This window comes from Stylophora pistillata, unplaced genomic scaffold (genome assembly GCF_964205215.1).
Source record: "Stylophora pistillata unplaced genomic scaffold, jaStyPist1.2 SCAFFOLD_63, whole genome shotgun sequence".
NCBI lineage: Eukaryota > Metazoa > Cnidaria > Anthozoa > Scleractinia > Pocilloporidae > Stylophora > Stylophora pistillata.
This window is the reverse complement of record NW_028290915.1, coordinates 295,210-320,000: the sequence shown is the minus strand read 5'-3', so window position 1 is coordinate 320,000 and position 24,791 is coordinate 295,210. Positions and strand designations below refer to the sequence as shown.

Here is a 24,791-nt window from a genome sequence, read left to right as displayed (position 1 = left end):
CAATTACGAGGCCTGGAAGCATGCAGGCCATCAACCTTGTTCTCGTAATAGACCCTCTGACAGCGCTTGCGCTCTCGATTCACTTTGTTTCTTAAGATCGTAAATAGGTACTGGTTCCCGGATGCGAATGCCTTCTGACGACGGGCAATTAGATGTTTGAGATGTACAGAAAACCAAGGCCGGTCAGTTTCATACACCTTTGTAGAACGCCCAGGCATGATCGTGTTCAGCCCAAGGTTAATAATGTCAGTGAGAGTTCTAAGCTTAAGTTCACATGACAGATCAGGTGAGAGAAGATCAGACCAAGGCACTTGAAGAAAAAATCTGCCCACACTGGCTCTTTTACTGGTATAGAAAAAACTGAGGAGCCAAAACTGAGGAGCCAAATTTTATGCAGCCAAACGGCGCAATACAATGCTCTAGATACTATGCTATAGATACTTGCATTTCATAGTACTACAATCTTTTTCATTTTCAGGAACATTTTCCTTAAGAATAACTTTATAAAATTAGGTAGGTGTAACTAGAGTTTGTGTCAAGAATATTTTTTTACTGACAACACAAGATGCTACGCACAAGAGCCCAGCCAGTGGCAGAGTGCATACGGATTGTTGAATCATTCGTTCTGTCTTTGATGCTCATGTTGTAGACTTATGGCAGCCTACTTTTAGATTATTCTAACAGTGAAGTGTAAGCTGAATGATGCAGAAAAGTTTACTTACTCAGGTAATTTAAATCTTGTAAATTAAGTGTGTAGAAGTGTTTAGGTCTTCTCGCACGAATTGTTCATGTTATTGTCACTTTTAAGACTCAGACACCCATTTCTCTGCAGTCGGGTATTCTGTAGCATATTTCCTTTCCATTTTTGGCTCCACAAAGGTATGTTTTGATCAAGTTTGGAATAAAAAAAACCATCACCCTTCAAGGGACAGGATGCCATTTTGAATTTGTCCAAGTAGTTCGGCATACTCTTGCCTTTGTACCACCCCCCAAATATACATACACCATGACTTTGAACAGGTAAACTTATTGGAGAGGGGAAGAAAAAGTGTTTAATCCAGGTTTAATGCATTAATTAATGTATAACAAAGTGAGTGAGTGAGTGATTTGTAATTGAAATTTGCCTCCAAACCCTAAACCCATAGCATGACTTATGTCATACCATGAGGTTAAAATGATGAACCGTAAATTTATCTGTTTACCAGCTGTTTTGCAGAAGAAACATCTGGACAGGTATCACACTCATGTTAGATGTGGATTCTCAAAAATCTGAGGTAAGTGGTGGTGTTCCCACTAAAAGAGATCTGTAGATTACGTTCGATTAAAATGATGAATAATTATACGAATTAAAGTTATTTCAAAATGCTTCTGCTCTAGAGCAGCCCACAACAAAGTCTATATGATTGTACATCTAACATATCAAATAACCTTACTACTCAATATGTTCTTGAATTTATTATAGCAACTTAATGAAGATGTGAGAACAAACAAACTTCAACTTGATGACAAAGGAGCTTTAATAGCATAGCACTGGAGGTTTGTACTCTGATAGTTGTAGGTTAACGACATTTAACCCTTTGCACCCCAAAATTGATTTTGGTATTCTCTGCATTCTTCTGTACTTTATTTACAGTATTGACGATCAGGACCTTCTTAATTTGGTGATTATTTCCTTTATTCTTATGCCTTCTATATCTTATTTAAATTAGAAACCAGTTACTCTATCTAAGGGGTTAAAGAGTTAAAACATAATATTTTATTGCTTTGTAAATAAAATCTTAAAACGTTGATTATGTACACAAACTGTGGTTGAGAATGAAATTCCAGTTAAGAGAAAAGATGCAGCAGCATGGGATTAGTAGAGTGTTACTTGTTACCAGTTATATCATCCCTTTAATTTTGAGTTTTATCTTCAGAAAGTAAGGAATAATTAACAACATAAGTTGTGTTGATTCCTCTCTTTGAGCAGAGTACTTCTTCTGGAGAATTGCTGCCATCAGCTCATGAACTGTCACCAATGGAAGAGTTCTTTGTCATGCCTCAGTTGGAGAAACTGTAAGTTACTAGTTTGTTTGTTAAGGTCCCTATTCTTCCTTCATTTAAATTTAATGCATGAAGTTTGATTCTAATGTGATCACTATTTTGAATTCATGATTTGCAGACCACCATTGTCCCTCGTGTCAGTTTAGATGTTCTCCAGGCAGACTTTGGGCAGATGCTGGATCCTAAGGCTGTGGAGCAGAAGGTAAATGGTTTCAAAAAAGGGTTTAATTCCTTTGGTTTAGTTCACTGTGAATCAGAGCTCAATTGTTTATTCTGTTTTCTGTGTTTAATTTATACAGACAGTAAACATCACAAATCATACAAAGGGAAAAATCACGTGCATGTGGATGAAAGGTGAAAACTTGTACTTTTTAGGTCATTAACAATTGTTGTTTGCCCATCTCTAGTTTGAGACCTATAATTTAAATTGTAAATAAATGTTACATTGTGATTTCTTCTTGTGTTATATTTTGCTCCTTTTTGTCTGATAGACACAACAAGGAATATTTTCTGTTTCCCCAGATGAAGCAGACATCCTCCCTCTAAAGACTGCATCATTCCGAGTGACATTTAGACCAGTAAGTTATTTGATACTGTCAGTAAACACTGTCTATGCTTCTTTCATTCACTTGGACTTGGTTCATTTTTGCCTTTACTGTCTGATTCTGTTTACAGTTCAATTTGTAATTCTAATTTTTTTGTTAATAGAATGCTGCTAATCAGGTTTTTAGTGCTGACCTGGAGTGTTATACATTTTATAAGGTGAGGGATTTATTTCCTGTGCTGGTGTACCAGTTAAGAAGCCTCAATTTTTTCCAAGCTCATAACAACCATTTATTTATTTGTCATGAAATCAAGGTTTCTGATTCAAATTGTTGATTTTGAGATAGCAAACTGCAGTTCTAGTTCAGTACCCATATAACTGATTTTCATTTGATAAATAGAATTTACTCCTTGTTTCCTTTGTACTTGCTTCAAACACTTCACACTTCAGCAATGGAAGTTATCACTCAAAATGAAGAAATGCATGTCCTTGCTATTACTTTTTATTGCAATTTTCCAGGGGATTATTCCCTTAAATACACACCCCCCTCCCTCCGCTTCTGTTGAGAAGGGGACACCCATGGTGTCACAATCAGAGGCTAGGAATTGTGGTAAAAAATCTTATTCTTTGTCAGGCAATTAACTTGAGAGTTCTGATAGTGTCATTAAGATGTTTTTTGACGTTTAATTCTCTGCCTATCAGGTGAAGTATGCCCTTGATATTGAGTCACACCAATAGTTATTATAATATTATTTGTATTTTGGAACAGAGTATGAGAGATTATCGACTGGTTGAAGTGTCCTCCCTGGTGTCTTTCGCTCAGTGCTACAGGTTTGTGCTGAAATTAACTTTAATAAGTAATTTGAACTGAACTCTGTTTATGGTTATAGATTCAACAATACAGGGCTTTAGTTCTGTTTTTGTTTCCATATTCTGTTATTAGCTTAAGTGTTTTGATGTTACATCTAGAATTTTCATTGATGAAACATCAATGAATCCAAGTTCCTTGTTTCACCGAAAAAAATTGATTGGATTTTATTTTTAGGACTCACATTTGCAATGCGGACTGAATCATTTATCCCCAGAAGTCAATGGGATGTACAACAGCTGGTAAGTGATAATTTAGCCATTCACACCAAAGCTAAAACACACGTTAAAGCTGTTTTTTCAAGCATGGTTTGATATGTTTTCCCCATTGAAGATTCTCAAACTGATTATTCAGGTCAACCTAATTTTAAGAAAACATTTTGCTTGTGTAAATGGGACAAATGCTTCACTACACTACCCTTGTTAGAATAATGCTGTTCCTAAACTAATGGATAGAAACAGTTTTAGTCCACCATAATGTATTACTAGGTGGTGCCAGTATGATTGTATTCTGTTAGTTGACAAAGCATATGATTAGTAACTTGTTCCTTTTTTGGAATGTTTAGGTCTTTCCAGCCACTACTGTGGATGGCATGTCCTACAGAACACTGCTGTTGACCAGCAATGGGCAGAATCCGATCCATTTTGCATTTGATGACAATCTGTTAAGGTAGTTACAAAACAAATTGCAAGATTTTATCTTTATTTTTCTACCTTGGGTCTGGAACAAGTATGGTTGAAACTAGAGGAGAAATAAGTTATAGCAGTCTGTAAGAAACCAATGGAAGTGGGAACCTTAGCAAAAATTAAATTAAATAATAACTTCTTACCAATCAAGCATAAGGGCTGTACTGGGAAAGATTCACCTGAGGTTGTGACAGTACAGCCGAGCCCAGCAAAGTGTGTACAAAAATAACAGCGGGCCAATAATTCCTGGTGTGGCTTTAGAGCAAGTGAGGTTAGTCAGTAGTTTAGTGTGTGGCAATCATACAACACAGCTTATTTTGAATTTGCAGGCTTTTGCAAGCAAAAATACATGGCTTATGACACAGCAATACATACAATCAAATGCAATTTTTGTCTAGCAGGTGACATTTATTTTGTAACATGTGATATATGAAACTTTGTACTGAGTACTTTACAACTTTGTTTGGGAAATAAGCCTTGTTGGATCAGCAGAGATTCCATCTCTAAAACTCAATAATCAGGTTGTAATCTTAGGACATTTTCGATTGAACCATTACTCTTTGATTTGAATCCATAATGGCATGGTTATCAATTATGAACAGCTCCTTGTTATATTTTGACTAAGATTTACCAATCCATTAGTTACTGCTTTGAAATCAATCTTAATTTAAGTATCTCTGTTGTTTTAATAAGAGTAAAAAGTTCATGTTAAGTGGAAAACCAGGTGATTTGTTATATCTGATTGTAAATTTTTGGGGTTTTACAGGGAACTGTTCATTTCAAACCAACCTGTTTAGGTACAGCATCAACAAGGCTGTTTGAGGTCAAGAACGCTTCCAGGATTGCACTGAGGTGTGTTCAATGTTCTCAACCTTCCTAAGTGTCAAACTAAGGCCACCTTCCCTTTCCCCATCAATTAAAATTTATCATTTTTCCTAGAATGAGGAATCTAGTAATGTCAGTCCCTTTTATCATGAACCCCTGGCTCAGGAGATCTGGGCAACCGGCAACCACTCCCTGTGTACCTGACATAAAATAAATTATCCTTATACATCCTTATCCATAAGAATATTAATGATTACTGATATGTGACGATCAATTCAAAACTTCAATGTCCCCTCCCTCCCTACAGAATAACCATCATCTGAATGGAAGCGGAAGCGGTAGCGGGTTGAACCTTGCATGACTGGGGTGGGTGGGAAATTTGTAGAGATGTGTCCAGTCTCTCCAGCAGAATACAAGTGTTATATCCTTAAATATCAATGTATTTAAGGTAAATACTTCACTAGGTTTTATAGCTTGGCCAATGTGTAGAAAGCCATGGTCACTGTTTTTTTCTTGAGAAAAAAATGGGCACATTTGAACCCTTTTTTTTTCCCTTCTCAGGAATTTGAAGAAACCAGTTATCAAAAGTTCAAATGTCAGGGGTTGGGGGGGGAAAGGGGCAGAGATGCTGAAGCTTTGAATTGATTGATGCAGTACTGTAATATAATGTAATTGTAATGTCAACAAACCTTATTTTACCCATCAGGTTTCCATGGAAAACCCTGGACCTCACTTAAAAAGTCTTAGCATTGATCCCTCTAAAGGAATCATTCTACCCAATGAAACTCGGGTGGGCATTTTAAGTGTACTGCAAATTTTTTTCTAAATTGTTAATTGTCTTTTAGGATCCCCTGTAAATTGTTACAGGGTCTCTAGTAAAACAAAACATTTTTGATGGTATACTGGTCTTATATACACGTCAGTTATTCTCATAAATTATATCTTCAATCAGGTTTTACATATTTGATAGAATTAATTGTTACACTGTCATAAGCCCTGTGTTGTAAATAATTCCTTATTATCTTACATTATAGGCTCACACCATCAGCTTTAACTCTCGTAAAGAAGAAAAATAGGTGATTAAGACAAAACTCACTGTCAAAGGATTGCAGGCAGATGCCCAGCAACAGTAAGGATTGTCATTTTCCTATCACAAGTTAATTTAATTATAATGCAACCATTCATTTTTTAAGGTAATTATTTGTTGCATGTGAATCTATGTATTACCAACTGAAGGGACTCGATTGCATTGTTCTCTGTTTGCAATATTTGTGAACTGAATGTTTCTCTGTATATTCTTCTTGTATCTGCACTTGTGTTTATTAATTCCTTTGACAACTGCTCACTGGTATGTGATCTTTATTTAAAATGTATTTTGTTCGTATTCTTTTATTTCAGGTATCATTTACTCCACAGAATCCTGGTTTATACTCAGTGGATTATCTGGAAGTTATAGCTCTTGGAGCTACCAATTGTTCAATTATAAAATGCACTGGAATAGGTAAAGGTAGTGATATGTTTGTGCTTTCATAGGCTCTAACAGCTCATAAACTCAAAAGACTAGTATAAAATGATTAAATAAATTATATATTCAGAGAAATGTCATCATTTGATGTTTATCATAAGGATGTGTTTAATTTATTTTAGGGTGACTTGAAAGGCTTTATAAGGTAGTCCATGCATAGTTAAAAGTTGAGATGGCAAAAATTACATTTGCCTAAAAGTAATGGAGTCTCTAATTGGCCACAGAATTGTTTATAATGGGGTTGAGGTTCTGAGAGCCCAGTGTCATAGACCTGAGTACCCCTCCACTCTTTCTTCAGTCAACAGTAATCTCACATCAATCATGGACATTGTGAACCACACTTACTCTCTAATCAAGGAAGTTCCTGTTGAAAAATGTTCAAGTTTTTCTTAATTTCAATCTGTTCTTTAGGGCCTGAAGTTGGTCTTGACTCTGACTATCTTGATATGGGAGTTGTAGAATCTAGCAAGTTTTCAGCTAAAAGTTTCAAGGTTGTTAACAATTCAGATGTTCCTGCAGCTTTTCAGGTCAAACACTTCTGGATTTACTCTCTTTATTTAACAATTATTCATGAAAGGTAAATAATTGTTTTGGTGTAATTGTTCAGTTACTTCCAAAAGAAATTGGTTATCTCCTTCAGGAACATTACTTCATTTTCCCTTGGTGCAAGGTCAGCTCCTTTGAGCACTAAATCATGTTTAACTTAGTGTTTTCTATGATATCTGGGAGATTAACAAGTTCCATGATAAGGGAATGACATCACCATAAGACTAGTACTAGAGAAAAAAGATCAAGTCCAATTTGATAATTAGTTAATTATGAGCAAAAATAACCAAAAAAATATTCACTGAGTCCCTGTTGCCTTTGAAATCTTTTGAAAATCTGGTAATCTATCTGGTGCTTATTATGTAAGCATAATTGCTATGGATAAAGGTCACTTATCTTAAGAAATTCCCATGTTGACAAAGTTTAACAGATGCTTCCACCTTCAGAATGCAAAAAAAATCAGCTCATGTCTTTTGTTAGATGGTTTTTCCCTCCGACCTGTTTTTCACCTCTGGCTAAGTCCATTGGAGGGAGATCGCTATAGGGCTACTTATAATTATAATTTACAGATAAACTACAGGTCTCGTTTTCCGATTGGTGTCATATTCTTCATAATGGCAGTGTTATGGAAAAGAAATTGTTTTAGATAATAACTTGATATCAACAGATAAACCTTTAGCTTAAACACTTAATTGTTTGTTCTTATGTAATAATTTTTGCTTTTGTTAGCTCATGATTGATTGTAGTCAAAGTGTCTTCAAGCTGGAATCAACTTGTGGTCTGTTACCTGGCAAGGGTTCCCAGGGCATAATTGTACGCTTTTCTCCAACAAATCCAATTACTACAGGAGACTAACTTGTCTTGTGCAAAACCAGGTCAGTGTTAGTATTAAACTGGTAATATTTTCTGTTAGTTTAAACTGTAATCTTCCTAAAAAAATTTTGTATTCATCTGATTTTTTCAGGATCCATTGTTTGTTGATTTGTTTGGGACTTGTCATACAGAACAAGTGAAACCAGGTACATTCAATGTCAATGTTGATAATCCACTCCATCTTTAATACCCATGGTGAGTAACCAACTAAGACAGAATTTTTCCCTACAATATCAATACTATCAAGCAGAAAAGCAGGGGAATGTTAGTTGATCCACAACTAAATTATCAGTAGTAACATAATAAGAACTGTATGGCGGGCAGTAAAGAGAATTACTAAAACTAGATATTGGAAATGGAATGGTTAATGTTTGAACAATTGCAATTGACTTTGAATTAATTCAAATGAGCATGAAACTCAGTCTTACATTTCTCCATCATATTTACTTTACGTGATATGACTATCACGACAAAATGGACGCACTAGTTAACGACAAACGAAGCTACGAAGAACTCAAACGTGACCCAACTCCTGCCCTTCAACGCAAACTCAACAGTAAACTACTGACACTCAAGAAAACGAACGCCTTTGACAACCAACGGTACTATCGACTGAGGTGCTCGGTACCACAGCCACCGAAACTCTACGGTTTGCCGAAACTACACAAACCTGGTTTCCTGATGCGACCTATTGTTTCTTTCTGTGGCTCTCCCACATACCAACTATCCAAGTACCTGACGACAATACTACAACCGCTAACCGACAAATCCAGACATAAACTACAATCCACTGAAGACTTCATTAACACTACCAAGACTGTTCAGATACCTGACGACTACAAACTAGTGTCATTTGATGTGAAATCACTGTTCACAAGTATTCCACTTCAATTAGCATTACAATGCACTGAGACTGCAATCCGAAAATCTACCGAACCACTACCGCTACGGACAGACGACATCATGGACTTGTTAAACATTTGCCTAACGTCTACTTACTTTCAGTACAACGGTAAACACTACAAACAGTTACACGGCACTGCCATGGGGTCTCCAGTTTCTGTTGTTATAGCAGAAATTGTGATGCAGAACATCGAGGAACGCGCCCTTTCGACTTGCCGACAAACGATACCGCTTTGGTTACGTTACGTTGACGACACATTCACCGCCGTTCGACACGACGAAATTGACGCATTCCACAACCACCTTAACGAACAAAACACTGACATACAGTTTACCAGAGAAGTCGAAGAAAATGGCAAACTTCCTTTTCTAGACTGCCTGGTAAGCCACAACGACAACTCATTACGAACGACAGTTTACAGGAAACCGACACACACCGACAGATTACTAGACAAGTCATCCTACAACCCTACATCACACAAAGCCACAACTATCAGAACTCTAACACGACGCGCACAACTAGTATGTGACTCGACAGACAGCTTATCCGACGAGAACAAATACCTTCACCGTGTTTTTACGAAGAACAACTACAGCAACTACTAGTCTGAGGTATGCCAAAAATACTTTTGTAGGCCTCGGCAGTGTGACCTTTTTTATACATAATAAGCTCTTTACATTTAGTAGAATTTGAATTCATTCTATTTTGGCTTGCCCACTGTAAAAACTGATTTATTAAGTCTACAGAGTGATCTTTATAATAATATACCGGAGCAATAATCGTACAGTCATCAGCGTATTTGAAACCAAGTGTCTCGTTCCCTAATTTAATTTCCAGATCGTTAAGAAATATATTGAACAAATAAGGTCCTGAAACACTACCCTGGGTTGTGCCCTTGTTAACTGATCACAAAATTTGTCGCAAGGTTTCAGCTATCCTGAGCCATCCTCTTAGAGCCTACTTCCCTGAGACCAAGATCACTAGGTATAATTTGAGAAATAAATCCCCTGTCATGCCCGCTATTCGCACAAACCGTTTTAAGAATACATTTTTTAATAGAATTGTTTTTAAGTATAATGTAGCTTTGTGAAAGTGTACTTCCTGTATTAGATGTAACATAAGATATGTAATTTTATCTTTTGAACAATAAAGACACACAGACACACAGCAACGACTTCATCCGACGAAACACTCACCGACCCACTACCACTACCGAAACAAACGACACCGCAACCCCTACGACTACAGCAACCATACCGTACATAAAAGGTATGTCTGAAAACATCTCGCGCATCTTACTACCCTTCAATATCCGCGTCGCCCACAAACCCATCACCACACTACGTCAGTTACTAACCAACGTTAAAGACAAAGACGAACCGAGGAACAGACAGGGAACGATTTATAAGATCAATTGTTCCGACTGCCAAGCCTCCTACATCGGTGAGACTGGCAGAAACCTCACAACAAGACTGACTGAACACAGACGGGCGACGAGGAAAGGTGATGTCAGCAATCACATTGCTGAACACCATCGACTTACCAACCACAACATTGACTGGGACTCTGCGCAATGCCTAACCTACAGCACTGACTATTTTCAACGACTGACTCTGGAAAGCTGGTTTACTAACTTAGAACAGACTCCCCTAAACAGATGTCAACAACTACCCGCCCCATACAAACGACTCATTCACGACATAAACATCACAAACGACCGAAAAAGAACAACCTAGCTTTACCGACAGACCGAAACAGACCAATCACGAACGACTTACGTCACTTGAGTCTTACAGCCAATAACATCACGGCAAAACCAACCGATCATTTCCACGAACTGGAATAAGAACATTCTACTGACAACAATCACTCACTTGACTCTGATGATGACTTCCGCACTGGTTGTCGAAACGTCAGTCGCTGCCACCGACAACAGTCCTTCTCAGGACTACACTCACCCGGACGATCAGACTACACCTTCATATTTACTTTATGATAACAAGTAGGCTTCTGGATGGAGGTACTAGACAATTACCATAATATGTATCATGAAAGAATCAAAGGCTCCTTAGAGCAACCTCATGGTATGAATTTTTGGTGCCCTTGACGTAACCTGCGATCTGGCTTTCTTTGGAAAGTTTTTTTGATCGTGGGCAACACGTGCTGGCCCAATTATTGTGTTTGTACTTTGTAAGCGTTTTGATGGAGAAAAATTGTCGTAAATTGTGAATTTGTGTAGAATTAGTTAAGATACCAGCAGCTACAAGATAAAATCAACGAAGTTTGGTGTTAACCAATTTGCAGTAAGCTTAAGCTCACTTCATATTTGCGGTGTTTAGGTCTTCACGCACAAAATTTACAAGGAAATATGCAGCAGCAAGAGGGGAGAATTAACCTTCAGATCTTGAGAGTTAAAGTTTTTAAGATATTTAGGCTTCGATTTTGTTCAGAAGAGTTCATACACGATTTACTCAGTTGATAACATAAAATAAAAGACAATTCTGTGTTTCAAAAGATTTGTACATTGTACAGGTGGAAGAACAATAGGACACATAGTCCCCAACTAGGTTCATCCACCTAAACCCAACCCACCCATCCCACCCCGGGGAAGGACATCCATCACACAGTAATCTCGTGCGTCTCCTACCCCTCCTGCAGGAGATGGGACCTCCATTAATTTTATTTGTCCCTATCTGAGAAGACTAGAATATCTAACCACTTCTTGATGTTATAGAAGGGAAGCATAATTCTTCTCAATCATTTTAAGACCTTGAGTGTTGGTCCGGCCGTGGCTTGAACCCTCGACCTCCCACACAACTGTCCAGCGCTCTATCCATTGAGCTAACTGGGAGGCGGTCAGTGTAAGTGGCACCAAGCTTTTGTAACCATCCGGTCAGTCTTAAAAGATCGATATGATGATGATTTGTTGACAGAAATATTGATAATGGCTCTATCTTTTTTCTTTAAGGAAGCGGGGGAGTTTACAGTGAAATTACATGATGTACTTGAAGCCCACAAAGCAGTCATGAATTATAAGTTGTCAATGGATGAAGAAAAAAATTCAATTTCTAGGTTATGCACTCCTTATAACACGTTTTTGTTACATTGCAATGCTGTGGACTTTGGTGATGTCCTTCACAGAGTCAAAACATGTTTAATCACGGACAGTAATGTCAAAGACATGCTTCAAATTTCGCAACAGTTTTTTGTCACTGGAAAGCCAAAGACACAGCTAGAGGTGAGAAATTAAAGAGCTGTCTAGAGGTTACAAACATTATAAGGTCAACATCAAGGTTTTAAGTTTTTCAACACGCTAAGTCGGGAAATTCAATACTCTGAAAGCATCAGCTTGTTTATCAAAGGCTTTAAAAAATTCTTCTTTGAATTTTTAGTTTATAAATATATTCTTTGCTAAGCTATATACACACCTTTTCTTTTTTTTTTTTTTTTCTTTCTTTTTCTTTTTAACTTAATCTAAATTTTCATTCAGCACCTTTGATTTGTATGGTTTATCCTCTAGTTAAATAAGGAAGCCTATACTTAGTAAGCCCCCAGCTTCTAATTGGCTTCCTTGCTGTTACCTAGCTCTTCAGTTCCTTTGATTTTGAAGTTAATTTAGTTAGAATAGTTCATTTTATCTTTGATGTATCATAAATTTTGTATTCGGTTAATTTTTTTACTGGTAATGGCAAACTAAAATGAATGAATGAACGAATGAACAATGATAATCATTAATTATAGTAGAAAACATATTTATGAAATGCTTTAGGTATGAAATAATCCCTAACCCTTTAATTTGACCCTTACATGTGATTACCATCTAATTTCTCCTTACAGTATCACCCTGAATCACACGTTAAGGTCATGAGAATAGAGGAAATGATCACCATCTTTATTGTTAAAAAAATTCTCCTTGTAAGCACCTTAGGAAATGTATAGAGAACAGTATGGAGAATATGCAGGTGTAAAGGATTAGTAGTGGTGACTTTTGTTAGTATAGACACTGACTAAAGTTGTCCTTCAGTCATGTAATTTAGCTAATTAAAAGTGTTACTGTAAACTTCAAGAATGAAATGGTTAATTCATTAATTTGTTAATTCAAACATTGCATGAAACATTTCTTCCAGCAACAAATTCTTCAGCTGATGGTTGGAAACAGAACAGTGCTCTGCTCCACAGAGAGAGAAGGTAGGTCACCCTTAAAATCAACTGAGTTTCATCATATCACGAACTTTACAGCACAAGTATTAACTATTGTCTAAACTTGCAACTTTTTTTACATTGCTCCTTTTCACATATCTTTCTAATTCTTCTGTGAACACAGATGGTCAATACTCACTATCTGAGAAAACAGTTGATACGTTCCTGGAGCAAGATGTGCCAGTAGATGTGCTTGATGACCTGGTACTAAAACAATCTCCAGAGCACAGGAACCCCAATCCTCCTCTATCTCATTCATTTTCACAAGAATCGTTCACGCAGGTAATTTTAAACATCGAGAAACTAGCTCTGAAATTCAGAGAATCCCTTCACTGGCTTCAGAAAATTCATATTTGTTTGGTCCTTTGCATCAATGGGAATGGTCTAGTAGAGGGGTTTTGAGGTTGAAATAAGTGGGGAAAAAGAGGTAAGAGGGATTAAAAGAGTCGCTGTCAGGCTCTGCAGCTTCTCTTGTGGCTATGTTGCCCAATCATGGAGTGGCATTGGTGTCCACAGAAGCTGCAGGGGTGGGAGTGGCCAGTGGGTGTGTAAGTTTGGGGTCGTTTTCAGCATTGGCAAAATATAAGTTATGAACTACTAAGTGAGTATAATTTAACCTCTAGCATATAAAATGTGGATAATTCAATGAAAAAATGAAATCACTATAATTAATTACCAATTGTTGGAATGCCATGGTCTCAGTTTTGGCCACTGTGAAAATTATGTTAATCACTGTGTATTGTCTGCTAATGAGGAAAGTTTTCTGAGAAAACTTAGTAAAATGCTTCTGTGTTTTTTAACCATGATTAAAACAGAGATTTGTGTTAAATGATCAAAGAAACTGGTGTTATCAGGGAAATCTTCATCCCCCTGGGTAATCTAGTATTTTAAAAAAAGAAAAACAGGAGTAAAGGAACATATATGTTAGATACAATGAAAATATATGAAGTTCATATATTAAGAACTGCGGTATTAGATACGTATGATGCACGATCCTCGCAGTAGATAGTGCTATTTAAGCAATAGCGAAAATCATACATATCTAATACCGCAGTTCAAAATATATGAACTTCATATATTTTCATTGTATCTGATTTATCACTTTCACAGGTTTATTACGAATCAACTTAACGGCTTGCTCCCAGTGGGCTTGTTAGCTCAATTGGTAAGAGCGCTGCACTAGTATCGCAGAGGTCAGTTGTTCGAATCCCGTACAGGCCTGATTTTTTTCAGGTCTGATTTTCGCTATTGCTTAAATAGCGCTATCTACTGCGAAGATCGTGCATCATACGAACATATATGTTGTACTTAATTAGTACATACAGTCCCAAACCACCTTCAGCTATTGTTAGTACAGTTTGGTTGAAAGCTGGATTGTTCAGTCCTGAGCTCAATAGCCATCTTCTCAGTGCTGATTTCTCTGAGGGACAGCCTTATACACATCGGCAACGTTGTTCAATAGACTCCCGATAGCAACAAAAAACGTTTTAGAACATAATGTTTTTTGCCATAGTGCTAAGAAACATTTGTTTGCTAAATATTGGTCTTTAATCCACATAATATGTATTGTATATTTTAATATCTCACGATAAGTTACATTGATTAATTTTATTATTGTTATTATACTTTTAATTAGTTACTACATATATATGTATATATACTTAGATTAGATTAGTATTGTTACAGAAGAAGAACCTCTTAATTGTTGGAATCTGTAATAAATCAAAATAAATCAAAATAATAATAAATAAATGAAAAAAAATATGAACTAGTGTGAAGTTAGGCATACCCTGTGAGCAGAGCCTTTTCTACTTTTCTTCTTTTTAATCGATTCGAGGACAGGTTAAAAAGGCTCTGCTCGCAGGGTAAGTTAGGCATGGTCTTGACTTAACAAGTGATCTGTTGATTTGTTAATCTTGTACATGTTGTTTTGAAAACAGGATCAATTGCTGAAAGTTTATCGAGTTACCTCAGGCTTCTAGTGAATTAGAGAGATGAACTAGCTTTGTCTCAGGCCATCCATATCCCTCGCAGGGACTTGGCTCATAAACAATTTACAGTATTGAGGAAAGTTGCAGGGGGAAAAAAAGATGCCTATGTTTCAGGTACCACTCAATTTCAGGTGTTTCATTAAGGACTGGGCACTGAGCAAATTGACTGGTTTTAAGGAAGTTTTTGCCCACCTGATTTGACCATATAGAGGAAAGTTTATCTTATAAAGAAGTTAAGTCCAAAGAGTTTTGCCTGCCTGTGAAAACCAGTTGCCCCCTTGCTAAAAACTTAGATGAAACCCCTGCAATTTTTTTTACAGTGAATATTATCATGAAAATTCTGCAATTATGAACTGCTATCAGCAAATGACAGTTATCAAAAAAGTTGCTGTGAAGACCACACATGCGTAAAATATTTCTGGCTAAGCCACTTTTAAATAGACACATAAGTTAAATAGGGTGTGGGCTATACATTAGCAAAGTGTTTTCAAAGAGTGGAATCAATCACTATTAGACTAAGAGTGTTGCAATTGTAAGAGTCAAAATTTTCAATTCATTTGGAAAATTATCCCTTGGTGTTTGAGAGGCAATTCTGGCGCGTTGAAAGAGTCTGGAGGGTGAAACAAGAGGTGGCAGCTCAGTTATTTTTCAAGCATTTAAATCATGATGTTGATATTCTTGCATGCATGTATATCATTGCATTCATCATCATCAGTTTATGTCATCATGGAGGACAGGTAACAAAGCAAAAGCTGTAATCTTTCAATCCATATTACTGGAGTTCTTAGATACTTCCTAAACCAATTTCCTCATTCCAAGAAGTTGCTGTGACAATGTATACCTCCTATCTGTGGCTGATCCTGCCTTGCTTCTCAATAGATTGGCTCCTTGATAAACAACTGTGAGATAGGATTGAGCTGTATTCTAAAATGTATATAGTCTGATCCAGTGGTGAAAAAACAATTTTTTTTCTCATCATTATCCTTAGCAGTTGGAGGATAATATTACACAGTTTTCTCTAGTTTTCTTTCCTTCCCATGCCAACAGACAGCTGTCTCGTTTATTCTGAGGATACGATTGGGTGGAAAGAGTTATGCACCAATTGATGACAACCCACTTCTTCCATTAACTAAGGTATATATCAGTATATCAAAATTTATTATTCCCTTTAGTTTACCAAATAGAATTTTTATAAATATATTTCAGCTGTTAGTAGGTGTCAGGTCATTTTACCACAAGAGAGAATCTTTACTAAGCCAAAGAGTTCTTTGCAGCCCAGTTGGTGTAAACTTTTCTGTCCCATACTCATGGCTAATGTTTAATAACTTCCTTCATCTGTGGTTTTCAACAATTTGTTTTTACAGGGTTTTGGAGAGTTTGTGACCTTTTTCCAAAAGTTACAAACTGTCTGTGAAGAAACAGCAGATGCAAAGTAAGATAGCTGTAGATACATATTGTTCACTATTTTAATTTAAGAACATGATCATTTCTGCAAAAAAAGGTTTTAAAACCAAGATCAATTTTTTTCTTCCACCAAACTCTCAGTGATAAAAATTAGAAAACTGTTGCATCTAGATTCTGAGGCGGACCCAGGGGTGCTTTGGGTGGTTCAGTCCAACCCCCTAAATTGTCCCTCAAAATGCTGGAAATCATGTTTCCGAAGACCTAATTTTCAAAATCTCCTGGGGGAGCATGCCCTTGGACAATCAACGAACCGGCCCCTTGACTAAATCTTGGATGCATCCCAGTCAGATTAAGGTTGTTTTACAAGCTAATCATGGGAAAAATCCTATTATTTTGTTGAGCACCTTTCATTGGATGGGGTACTTCCGAAAGAAAAGCATGCACAAAGGAGTCTAACCAGTTAAAAGGATTGTCACAGTACTGCAGTGAAAAAATTAAATACAGTTGACTGAGTGGTGAGATTGTCCAAAGTGATTGGCATGTTTGGATAAACCCTGTGAAAATAAGGTGTCTGCTTATCTTTCAGAACTGCTGTCTTAAGAATCATGAACATGCTCAAAGCAAGCATTATTAAATCCAAAGAAAAGGTTTTTACAAATGAAAGTATTGCCAAAACTGTGGAATCTCTGAAAGAAAAGGTGGAACAACTAAGCTGCAAAATATGTGATGGTGGCCAAGCAAAGTCATCCATGGCAGGAATGAATGTGTATTTCCTGATTCAGGCTGTATTAGATGAGCATGACTAGAAAAGTTGTCTCCAAGAATATGAAACAAGGGACTTGAGGTGTGCTCTGATGACACCAGAAATACCTCGTGGAAGATCAAAATTACGATCTACACTTAGTCAGTTCAGGTAAGGTGGAACAGTATTGAAAAACTCTGGGACTTTTAGACATCGCATGGTAAGCCCTAAGCTAGCTTAGTAGTAGACCAGCTGGCACTGGTGCAGATGTTGTCACTCTCTCGTCTTCCTAGCAAGAAATTTTCCTGGCACCAAGTGGAGAGACAATTTGTCTCTCCACTTTAACAGAATAAATCAGTAGGTAGTAATTTCTGCATCAAGAAAACCTTGGCAAGTTGTATGCAACCCCAGTTTTGCCTGTGAGGTACAATTCTAAGTAAATTTTTATTGTCCTAAGAGAAGTTTTAAGTGACATGATTAATTTTTTCTTGCTAGAACACCTGATTCGGAGTCTTCAGAAGGAGCTGTCATACCACACAAGGATCAGCCACCAAAACACAAACCTGAAAAGGTAAGATACTGGTAAACCATCCAGTGAATTTAATCAAGGTGAAATCTAAGTAAAGACACTTTTTATTTTATTATTTTGTTCAAAGAGGGTTATCTTAATTAATGCACCAGCAAATTATATGTTATGTTTCCTCAAGGTGCATCTTAGAAAAGCTTATATTAATTTTTTCCTTTTTCTTGTAGACACCATTTGAAAGCTATAGAAAAGTGTGTGGCGATATGAGCTGGGCCAAACCTGCCTTCAACATTCTGATAGGACTAAGTTCAGCTAACAAAAGAGACCTGATGAGTGCTGCCATAAGCAATGATACTTTAACATCTCGTAAGGAATGTGGCAATAAATCTTACGTTGAGGATACATCCAAATGTCACACCAAGGAAAGAACTTTAACAGAAACTATGTATGACAAAGAGAACATCTCAACTGGCAACAAAACCATTAAATATGTAGCAAAACCACCACCCAAACGCATGCTCCTTGAGAAGGACATCACCATGCAAAAGAGCACAAAATGCAAAACTAGTGGAAAAACATTGTTCAAAAGAAAAAAGATTCCATTACTTCAAGGGCAAAAACAGCTCACCAATTTTTTTTTAGGTGATACGTATTACTGACAATTACATCACAACATTTGATTCATTTTCATGCATTTTTTTATTTTTATTTTTACATTACTATGCCAAGAGCATCATGATTGAATTTTAACACATACCAGATTGCACTGATTTGTATAACTTGGGACCATTGTCACCCCTAGAGAATTATTATTACTTTAACTACCAGTCAGAGATATCATTGCAGAACTATTTATTATTTTTATATGATTAATCTTTGGCCAAAGCCAAGCAGAACAGAATTATTCTCTATAAAAACAAAATTATTTTCAAGTACAAAATTAAATGGTTGTTATTTAAACCCTTTACATGTAATTCTTACGAGTAACTGGGAGAGAATTTCTCCTTACAATATCAAATAAATACAGTATCAAGAAGTGATGAGAATAAAGGAAAATATCAGTTGGGGGATAAATAGTTGATCCAACACTGAATTCTCCAAACTGACATCATCAGGATCTATGCAGAGGAAAGTAGAGAGAATTACTAGTTTAAAGGAATCTTGGGAAATAAAGGGTTAAGGGTGCATTATGTATTAATTTTACATCTAGAAAAAAATCCCTGCTGGTGCAAACTTTTTGTGGTGTGATTAAAATATTTATTTTTTACTGCAGATCGCAAAACATAACCTTTCACAGTGGCTAACACAAAGCTTTACACAACTAAATGGGCCCATTATAGCTGCCACTTTTTTGTCAAACTTTAGCATATAAAAAGCATCAACACAATTCTAAAAGCAAACATACATGTATATCTGTTTATATAAACTATCTAAAAGACATCTTCATGAAAACCATCTTTTTCATTGCCTTAAGAATCTCATGATCATTTATCATGCATATCATTGTCCTCTCTGTTGTATATTGCACCTTGATCTCCTACTTTCAGTTGAGAACTGGGAACTCAAATAAGATTAAATATAAACACACTTTCCTTGGTGGGTAAAAATGTCAGCAACAGAGCTCAATGCATCGGATCCTCTACAGGAAAACTTTACAGAAGTACAAAGAGAGAAAGAAATCTGTTAAGCACACAGCTAGAGAAAAAATATGCAGAGAAAACTCTCTTTTGGGAAACCTCTATTCCAGGGCAAACAAATATTGGTCTCAAGTGAACAGATGCACTTTTGGCAGTTTTAGATCCATTTCTAGCCATTTCAGAAGACTTTAATTTCAAATTTTTCCGGGGGAGCATGACCCCGGCTCCCCTACCTGGTTGCTCACGCTAAAGCGTTCGCATTAGCCCCCCCAATTGAAAATCTGCTTCGCGGGCCTTGGGATTAAGAGGAAATGTAGCCAAAAATCGCACATTTTCAAAATATGGTGGCAACCTACGGTGGCTTCAAAGGGACATACACTTTCCTCTCTTTTTTTTCACTTGCGACTTAGCTGCGACTTTCTTGCTACTTTCTTGCGACTTAGCTGCGACTTTCTTGCTACTTTCTTGCGACTTAGCTGCGACTTTCTTGCTACTTTCTTGCGACTTAGCTGCGACTCTCTTGCTACTTCCTTGCGACTTAGCTGCGACTCTCTTGCTACTTTCTTGCGACTTAGCTGCGACTTTCTTGCTACTTTCTTGCGACTTAGCTGCGACTTTCTTGCTACTTTCTTGCGACTTGTCTACGACTTGCTACTTTCTTGCGACTTAGCTGCGACGTAGCTGCTACTTTCTTGCTACTTTCTTGCGACTTATCTGCGACTTGCTACTTTCCTACGACTTAGGTGCGACTTTCTTGCTACTTTCTTGCGACTTAGCTGCGACTTTCTTGCTACTTTCTTGCGACTTAGCTGCCTGGCTACCTAGCTGGGCTGAGTGGCACGCAGGCTAGGTTGCATTCCCGATAAACAACATAAATTCGGCAAGTAATTCATGGCAGTCTCCATATAGACTCCCTGTTACCCAGTCTCCATATAGACTCCCTGTTACCCATTCTCCCTGTGTACCCTGTGTACCCTGTGTACCCTGTGTACCCTGTGTACCCTGTGTACCCGTGTGTACCCTGTGTACCCTGTGTACCCTGTGTACCCGTGTGTACCCTGTGTACCCTGCGTACCCTGTGTACCCTGTGTACCCGTGTGTACCCTGTGTTCCCGTGTGTACCCGTGTGTACCCTGTGTACCCTGTGTACCCTGTGTACCCTGTGTACCCTGTGTACCCTGTGTACCCTGTGTACCCTGTGTACCCGTGTGTACCCTGTGTACCCTGTGTACCCTGTGTACCCGTGTGTACCCTGTGTACCCTGTGTACCCGTGTGTACCCTGAGTACCCGTGTGTACCCTGTGTACCCTGTGTACCCGTGTGTACCCTGTGTACCCTGTGTACCCTGTGTACCCTGTGTACCCTGTGTACCTTGTGTACCCTGTGTACCCTGTGTACCCTGTGTACCCTGTTTACCCTGTGTACCCTGTGTACCCGTGTGTACCCTGTGTACCCTGTGTACCCGTGTGTACCCTGTGTACCCTGTGTACCCTGTGTACCCTGTGTACCCGTGTGTACCCTGTGTACCCTGTGTACCCGTGTGTACCCTGTGTACCCTGTGTACCCTGTGTACCCTGTGTACCCTGTGTACCCGTGTGTACCCTGTGTACCCTGTGTACCCGTGTGTACCCTGTGTACCCTGTGTACCCTGTGTACCCTGTGTACCCTGTGTACCCTGTGTACCCGTGTGTACCCGTGTGTACCCTGTGTACCCTGTGTACCCTGTGTACCCTGTGTACCCTGTGTACCCGTGTGTACCCAGTGTACCCTGTGTACCCTGTGCACCCGGTGTACCCTGTGTACCCTGTGTACCCTGTGTACCCTGTTTACCCGTGTGTACACTTTGTACCCATGTATATCATGTATATCCTTGTATACCTCGTATACCCTGTCTACCTTGTGTACCCTCTACACCCTGTATATTCATGTATACCCAAGTATATTCATGTATAGCCAAGTGTAGCCTGTGTATATACAGGAAACCTGGCAAACATCAGTTGGAATGAATGGAAGCTCTCTGGCCGAACACAATCCCGTTTTGTACGTTTTGAACAAATGAATTATGAATAACTTATTATGATTTTATTAGCCCGGGGGGAAATCCCATATAAAATGGACTGGGATGCTCGTCTGGAATTTTGAAATAAAATCCTAAAGGAGGGAAATGTATGCGTGGCCCAACCGTTTTGGACCCCTAAATGAGACCATTTCAATCTTTAATGATATGAATCGAGTAAATAAAGCCTGGAGCAATTGGTTCCTGTGATTTTTAAATATATTTTTCATCGTGTGCAAACATAAAAGATACCCTTACAGCTAAATTTAACTCAATTTTTTCCCAGAACACCCAAAGTGAGACCATTATCTTCAAATTTACAGCCCTAAGCGAGACAACGAGCATCCCAGTCCTTTTTATATGGGAGTCCCCCCGGAATGATTGGTCGGTCAGTTCAAATTGAACGTTGTGCACGCTTACGTCAAAAAAGCTAACAGAAATTGGACGAATGGTTCCCCAACCATTCCACTTCAATTAATTACGCTCATATAGGGGTACAAAGGAAGAAATTAAGAGAATAATTTAACGATATACTTATGATTTACGTTTTTTCTGTTACAAATTAATTACAGTTGCGAATCATTGTATCCCGAAATGAGTTACGACATAACAAAATGTCGAAGTTGGAATGTGGAATTAATGCAATTCAAAATTATGTTTACCCTTGATTAAAGACCAGATTAATATAACGCTAACTTTTATGAGTGATTTATGGCAGCTAGCTAATAGTTTGTGCGTATTGCAAAACAGTGTCCACTTTATATTCAATCAGATGGAAACACAGGCCACAATGTATGATCAACGAAGTTTATTGGTTAGCAGATAAAACTTTGTGCTAGCTTCGACCTGACTGAAAGACTGAGTGATCTGAAAGGCGATTTTGATTTACTAGGCAACTGAGTACTACACAGACAATTAAGGGGTGTGTTGCCCATTGCCCATCACATCCTCGCGCGATTTTGTTGCCTTAAAAGAATATCTTGAATTTCACACAATAAGCCTTTAAAATTATTTGGATTCTTAATACACTGAAAATAGTTTCAAAAGCAATAGTTTTTTCTAAACATAATGGCGGAAGTCAAGACTGCTCGATGTTTACTATATTTGTCTTTTAGATAGTACCATTTGATATGGTAATAGAACAATCAGTCCGAATTTCCTTGGTTATCAAGAACTGAAATACCATAGTAAAGATTTTTTAGAACGAAATGTTTTTTTCTTAAAAATTCTAGTTTTCCTTGAATTTGCCTCTCTGTTTTAGAGGTGACTGTAGTCAACTGTATATTATTTCCAAGCAGACTCTTGCTCACAAAATTATACAATATTGATATATTTCTGTAGCTTGGGAGAACACACGTGTTCGAAATAAATGACTCAACGGAGTCTAAAAGACAGCTCTCTTCGAGTGTCCATGGTCCGGGCTGCAAATTATATCCCTCATCCTCCAGAATATCTGCTGTTCGCCGCCTCTTCAATGATGGTGGTGTAAAAGTTATTCTCTTCTTTTTCTCGGCCTTACCATCACAGGGTACACAGGGTACACATGGGTACACAGGGTACACAGGGTACACAGGGTACACAGGGTACACATGGGTACACAGGGTACACAGGGTACACAGGATACACAGGTTACACAGGGTACACAGGGTACACACGGGTACACAGGGTACACAGGGTACACAGGGTACACAGGGTACACAGGGTACACATGGGTAGACAGGGTAGACAGGGTAGACAGGGTAGACAGGGTAGACAGGGTACACATGGGTACACAGGGTACACAGGGTACACAGGGTACACAGGGTACACATGGGTACACAGGGTACACAGGGTACACAGGGTACACAGGGTACACAGGGTACTCAGGGTACACAGGGTACACAGGGTACACAGGGTACACAGGGTACACAGGGTACACAGGGTACACAGGGTACACAGGGTACACAGGGTACACAGGGTACACAGGGTACACAGGGTACACAGGGTACACAGGGTACACAGGGTACACAGGGTACACAGGGTACACAGGGTACACAGGGTACACAGGGTACACAGGGTACACAGGGTACACAGGGTGCACAGGGTGCACAGGGTGCACAGGGTGCACAGGGTGCACAGGGTGCACAGGGTGCACAGGGTGCACAGGGTGCACAGGGTGCACAGGGTGCACAGGGTGCACAGGGTGCACAGGGTGCACAGGGTGCACAGGGTGCACAGGGTGCACAGGGTGCACAGGGTGCACAGGGTGCACAGGGTGCACAGGGTGCACAGGGTGCACAGGGTGCACAGGGTGCACAGGGTGCACAGGGTGCACAGGGTGCACAGGGTGCACAGGGTGCACAGGGTGCACAGGGTGCACAGGGTACACAGGGTACATAGGGTACACAGGGAGAATGGGTAACAGGGAGTCTATATGGAGACTGGGTAACAGGGAGTCTATATGGAGACTGCCATGAATTACTTGCCATAAATTCTCTAAAAGAGCAGCTTGTTTCGGAGGTCCGAACCAGGTATTTTGACACTTTCTCCTGTCATTCGTTCAAATTAGAAATGCTGAAGGTACAAAAACTTATATTTGGCTGCATTCTTGTGTGTCTTGTGTGTCTTGTGTGTCTTGTGTGTCTTGTGTGTCTTTATTGTTCAAAAGATAAAATTACATATCTTATGTTACATCTAATACAGGAAGTACACTTTCACAAAGCTACATTATACTTAAAAACAATTCTATTAAAAAATGTATTCTTAAAACGGTTTGTGCGAATAGCGGGCATGACAGGGGATTTATTTCTCAAATTATACCTCGTGATCTTGGTCTCAGGGAAGTAGGCTCTAAGAGGATGGCTCAGGATAGTTGAAACCTTGCGACAAATTTTGTGATCTTGCGTTTTAAGTAAGTCACCTATCACTAATTTCTTAGATATGTATTTACGTTTAAAACAACGATCTAAAAACTGCTGGGCTATAGTTAGCTCTGACTCAGAGGCCCCATGCACAGATAGAGCATAAGTGATATTAGGTAGGACAATGGAATTAAATAAAACATCTACTTCTGCTTGGCTACATCCTTCCTTGCGGAGGCATCTGATAACGTATAACCCTTTATTAGCTTTACCTAACTTTTCTTTTAGGTGAGTACTGAATTTGCAGTTCGGCTGAAACGTGAGACCAAGAATGGTTATTGTACTAGTCTGAGGTATGCCAAAAATACTTTTGTAGGCCTCGGCAGTGTGACCTTTTTTATACATAATAAGCTCTCTTTAGGTTTTCAATTTTTTAAAAGAAGAACGTGGGATTAAAGATGGCTTTTGCCAACAGTTTAAAGACGAAAGGGTAAGAATTCGTTGAGAACTGTTTCCTGTACTAGACTCGAGATTGTGGCGCACTTAAATTTGATACCTCAGATTGTCTGTTTACACTTTCC

General features: G+C 38.4%; 1 protein-coding gene, 1 long non-coding RNA gene and 1 pseudogene across 2 annotated transcripts; 2 read left to right on the top strand and 1 right to left on the bottom strand.

The window, feature by feature from the left end:
* The first annotated feature begins 1,717 nt into the window (after positions 1-1,717).
* On the top strand, positions 1,718-4,434 carry LOC148715622 (cilia- and flagella-associated protein 65-like). Its single transcript, XM_088746728.1, has 9 exons — positions 1,718-2,055; positions 2,162-2,245; positions 2,343-2,397; positions 2,566-2,621; positions 2,752-2,805; positions 3,357-3,418; positions 3,633-3,697; positions 4,021-4,124; positions 4,293-4,434. The coding sequence occupies exons 2-7, from the start codon at positions 2,216-2,218 to the stop codon at positions 3,655-3,657; spliced, it is 282 nt and encodes a 93-aa protein (XP_088602854.1). The 5' UTR covers positions 1,718-2,055; positions 2,162-2,215; the 3' UTR covers positions 3,658-3,697; positions 4,021-4,124; positions 4,293-4,434.
* Positions 4,435-10,682: 6,248 nt separating this feature from the next.
* Positions 10,683-18,949, top strand: LOC148715620 (uncharacterized; annotated as a pseudogene).
* On the bottom strand, positions 14,572-16,291 carry LOC148715621 (uncharacterized). The gene is made up of 2 exons (XR_015995927.1): positions 16,239-16,291; positions 14,572-15,904 (listed from the first exon to the last, which is right to left on the bottom strand). It is a non-coding gene; the product is annotated as an uncharacterized LOC148715621 (long non-coding RNA).
* Positions 18,950-24,791: the final 5,842 nt, after the last annotated feature.

Coding starts and splice junctions, on each gene's coding strand:
- LOC148715622 (XM_088746728.1), top strand. CDS start 2,216: ATGCTGGATCCTAAGGCTGTGGAGCAGAAG. Junction 2,246..2,342: donor CTAAGGCTGTGGAGCAGAAG/GTAAATGGTTTC, acceptor TAATTTATACAG/ACAGTAAACATCACAAATCA. Junction 2,398..2,565: donor CACGTGCATGTGGATGAAAG/GTGAAAACTTGT, acceptor CTGTTTCCCCAG/ATGAAGCAGACATCCTCCCT.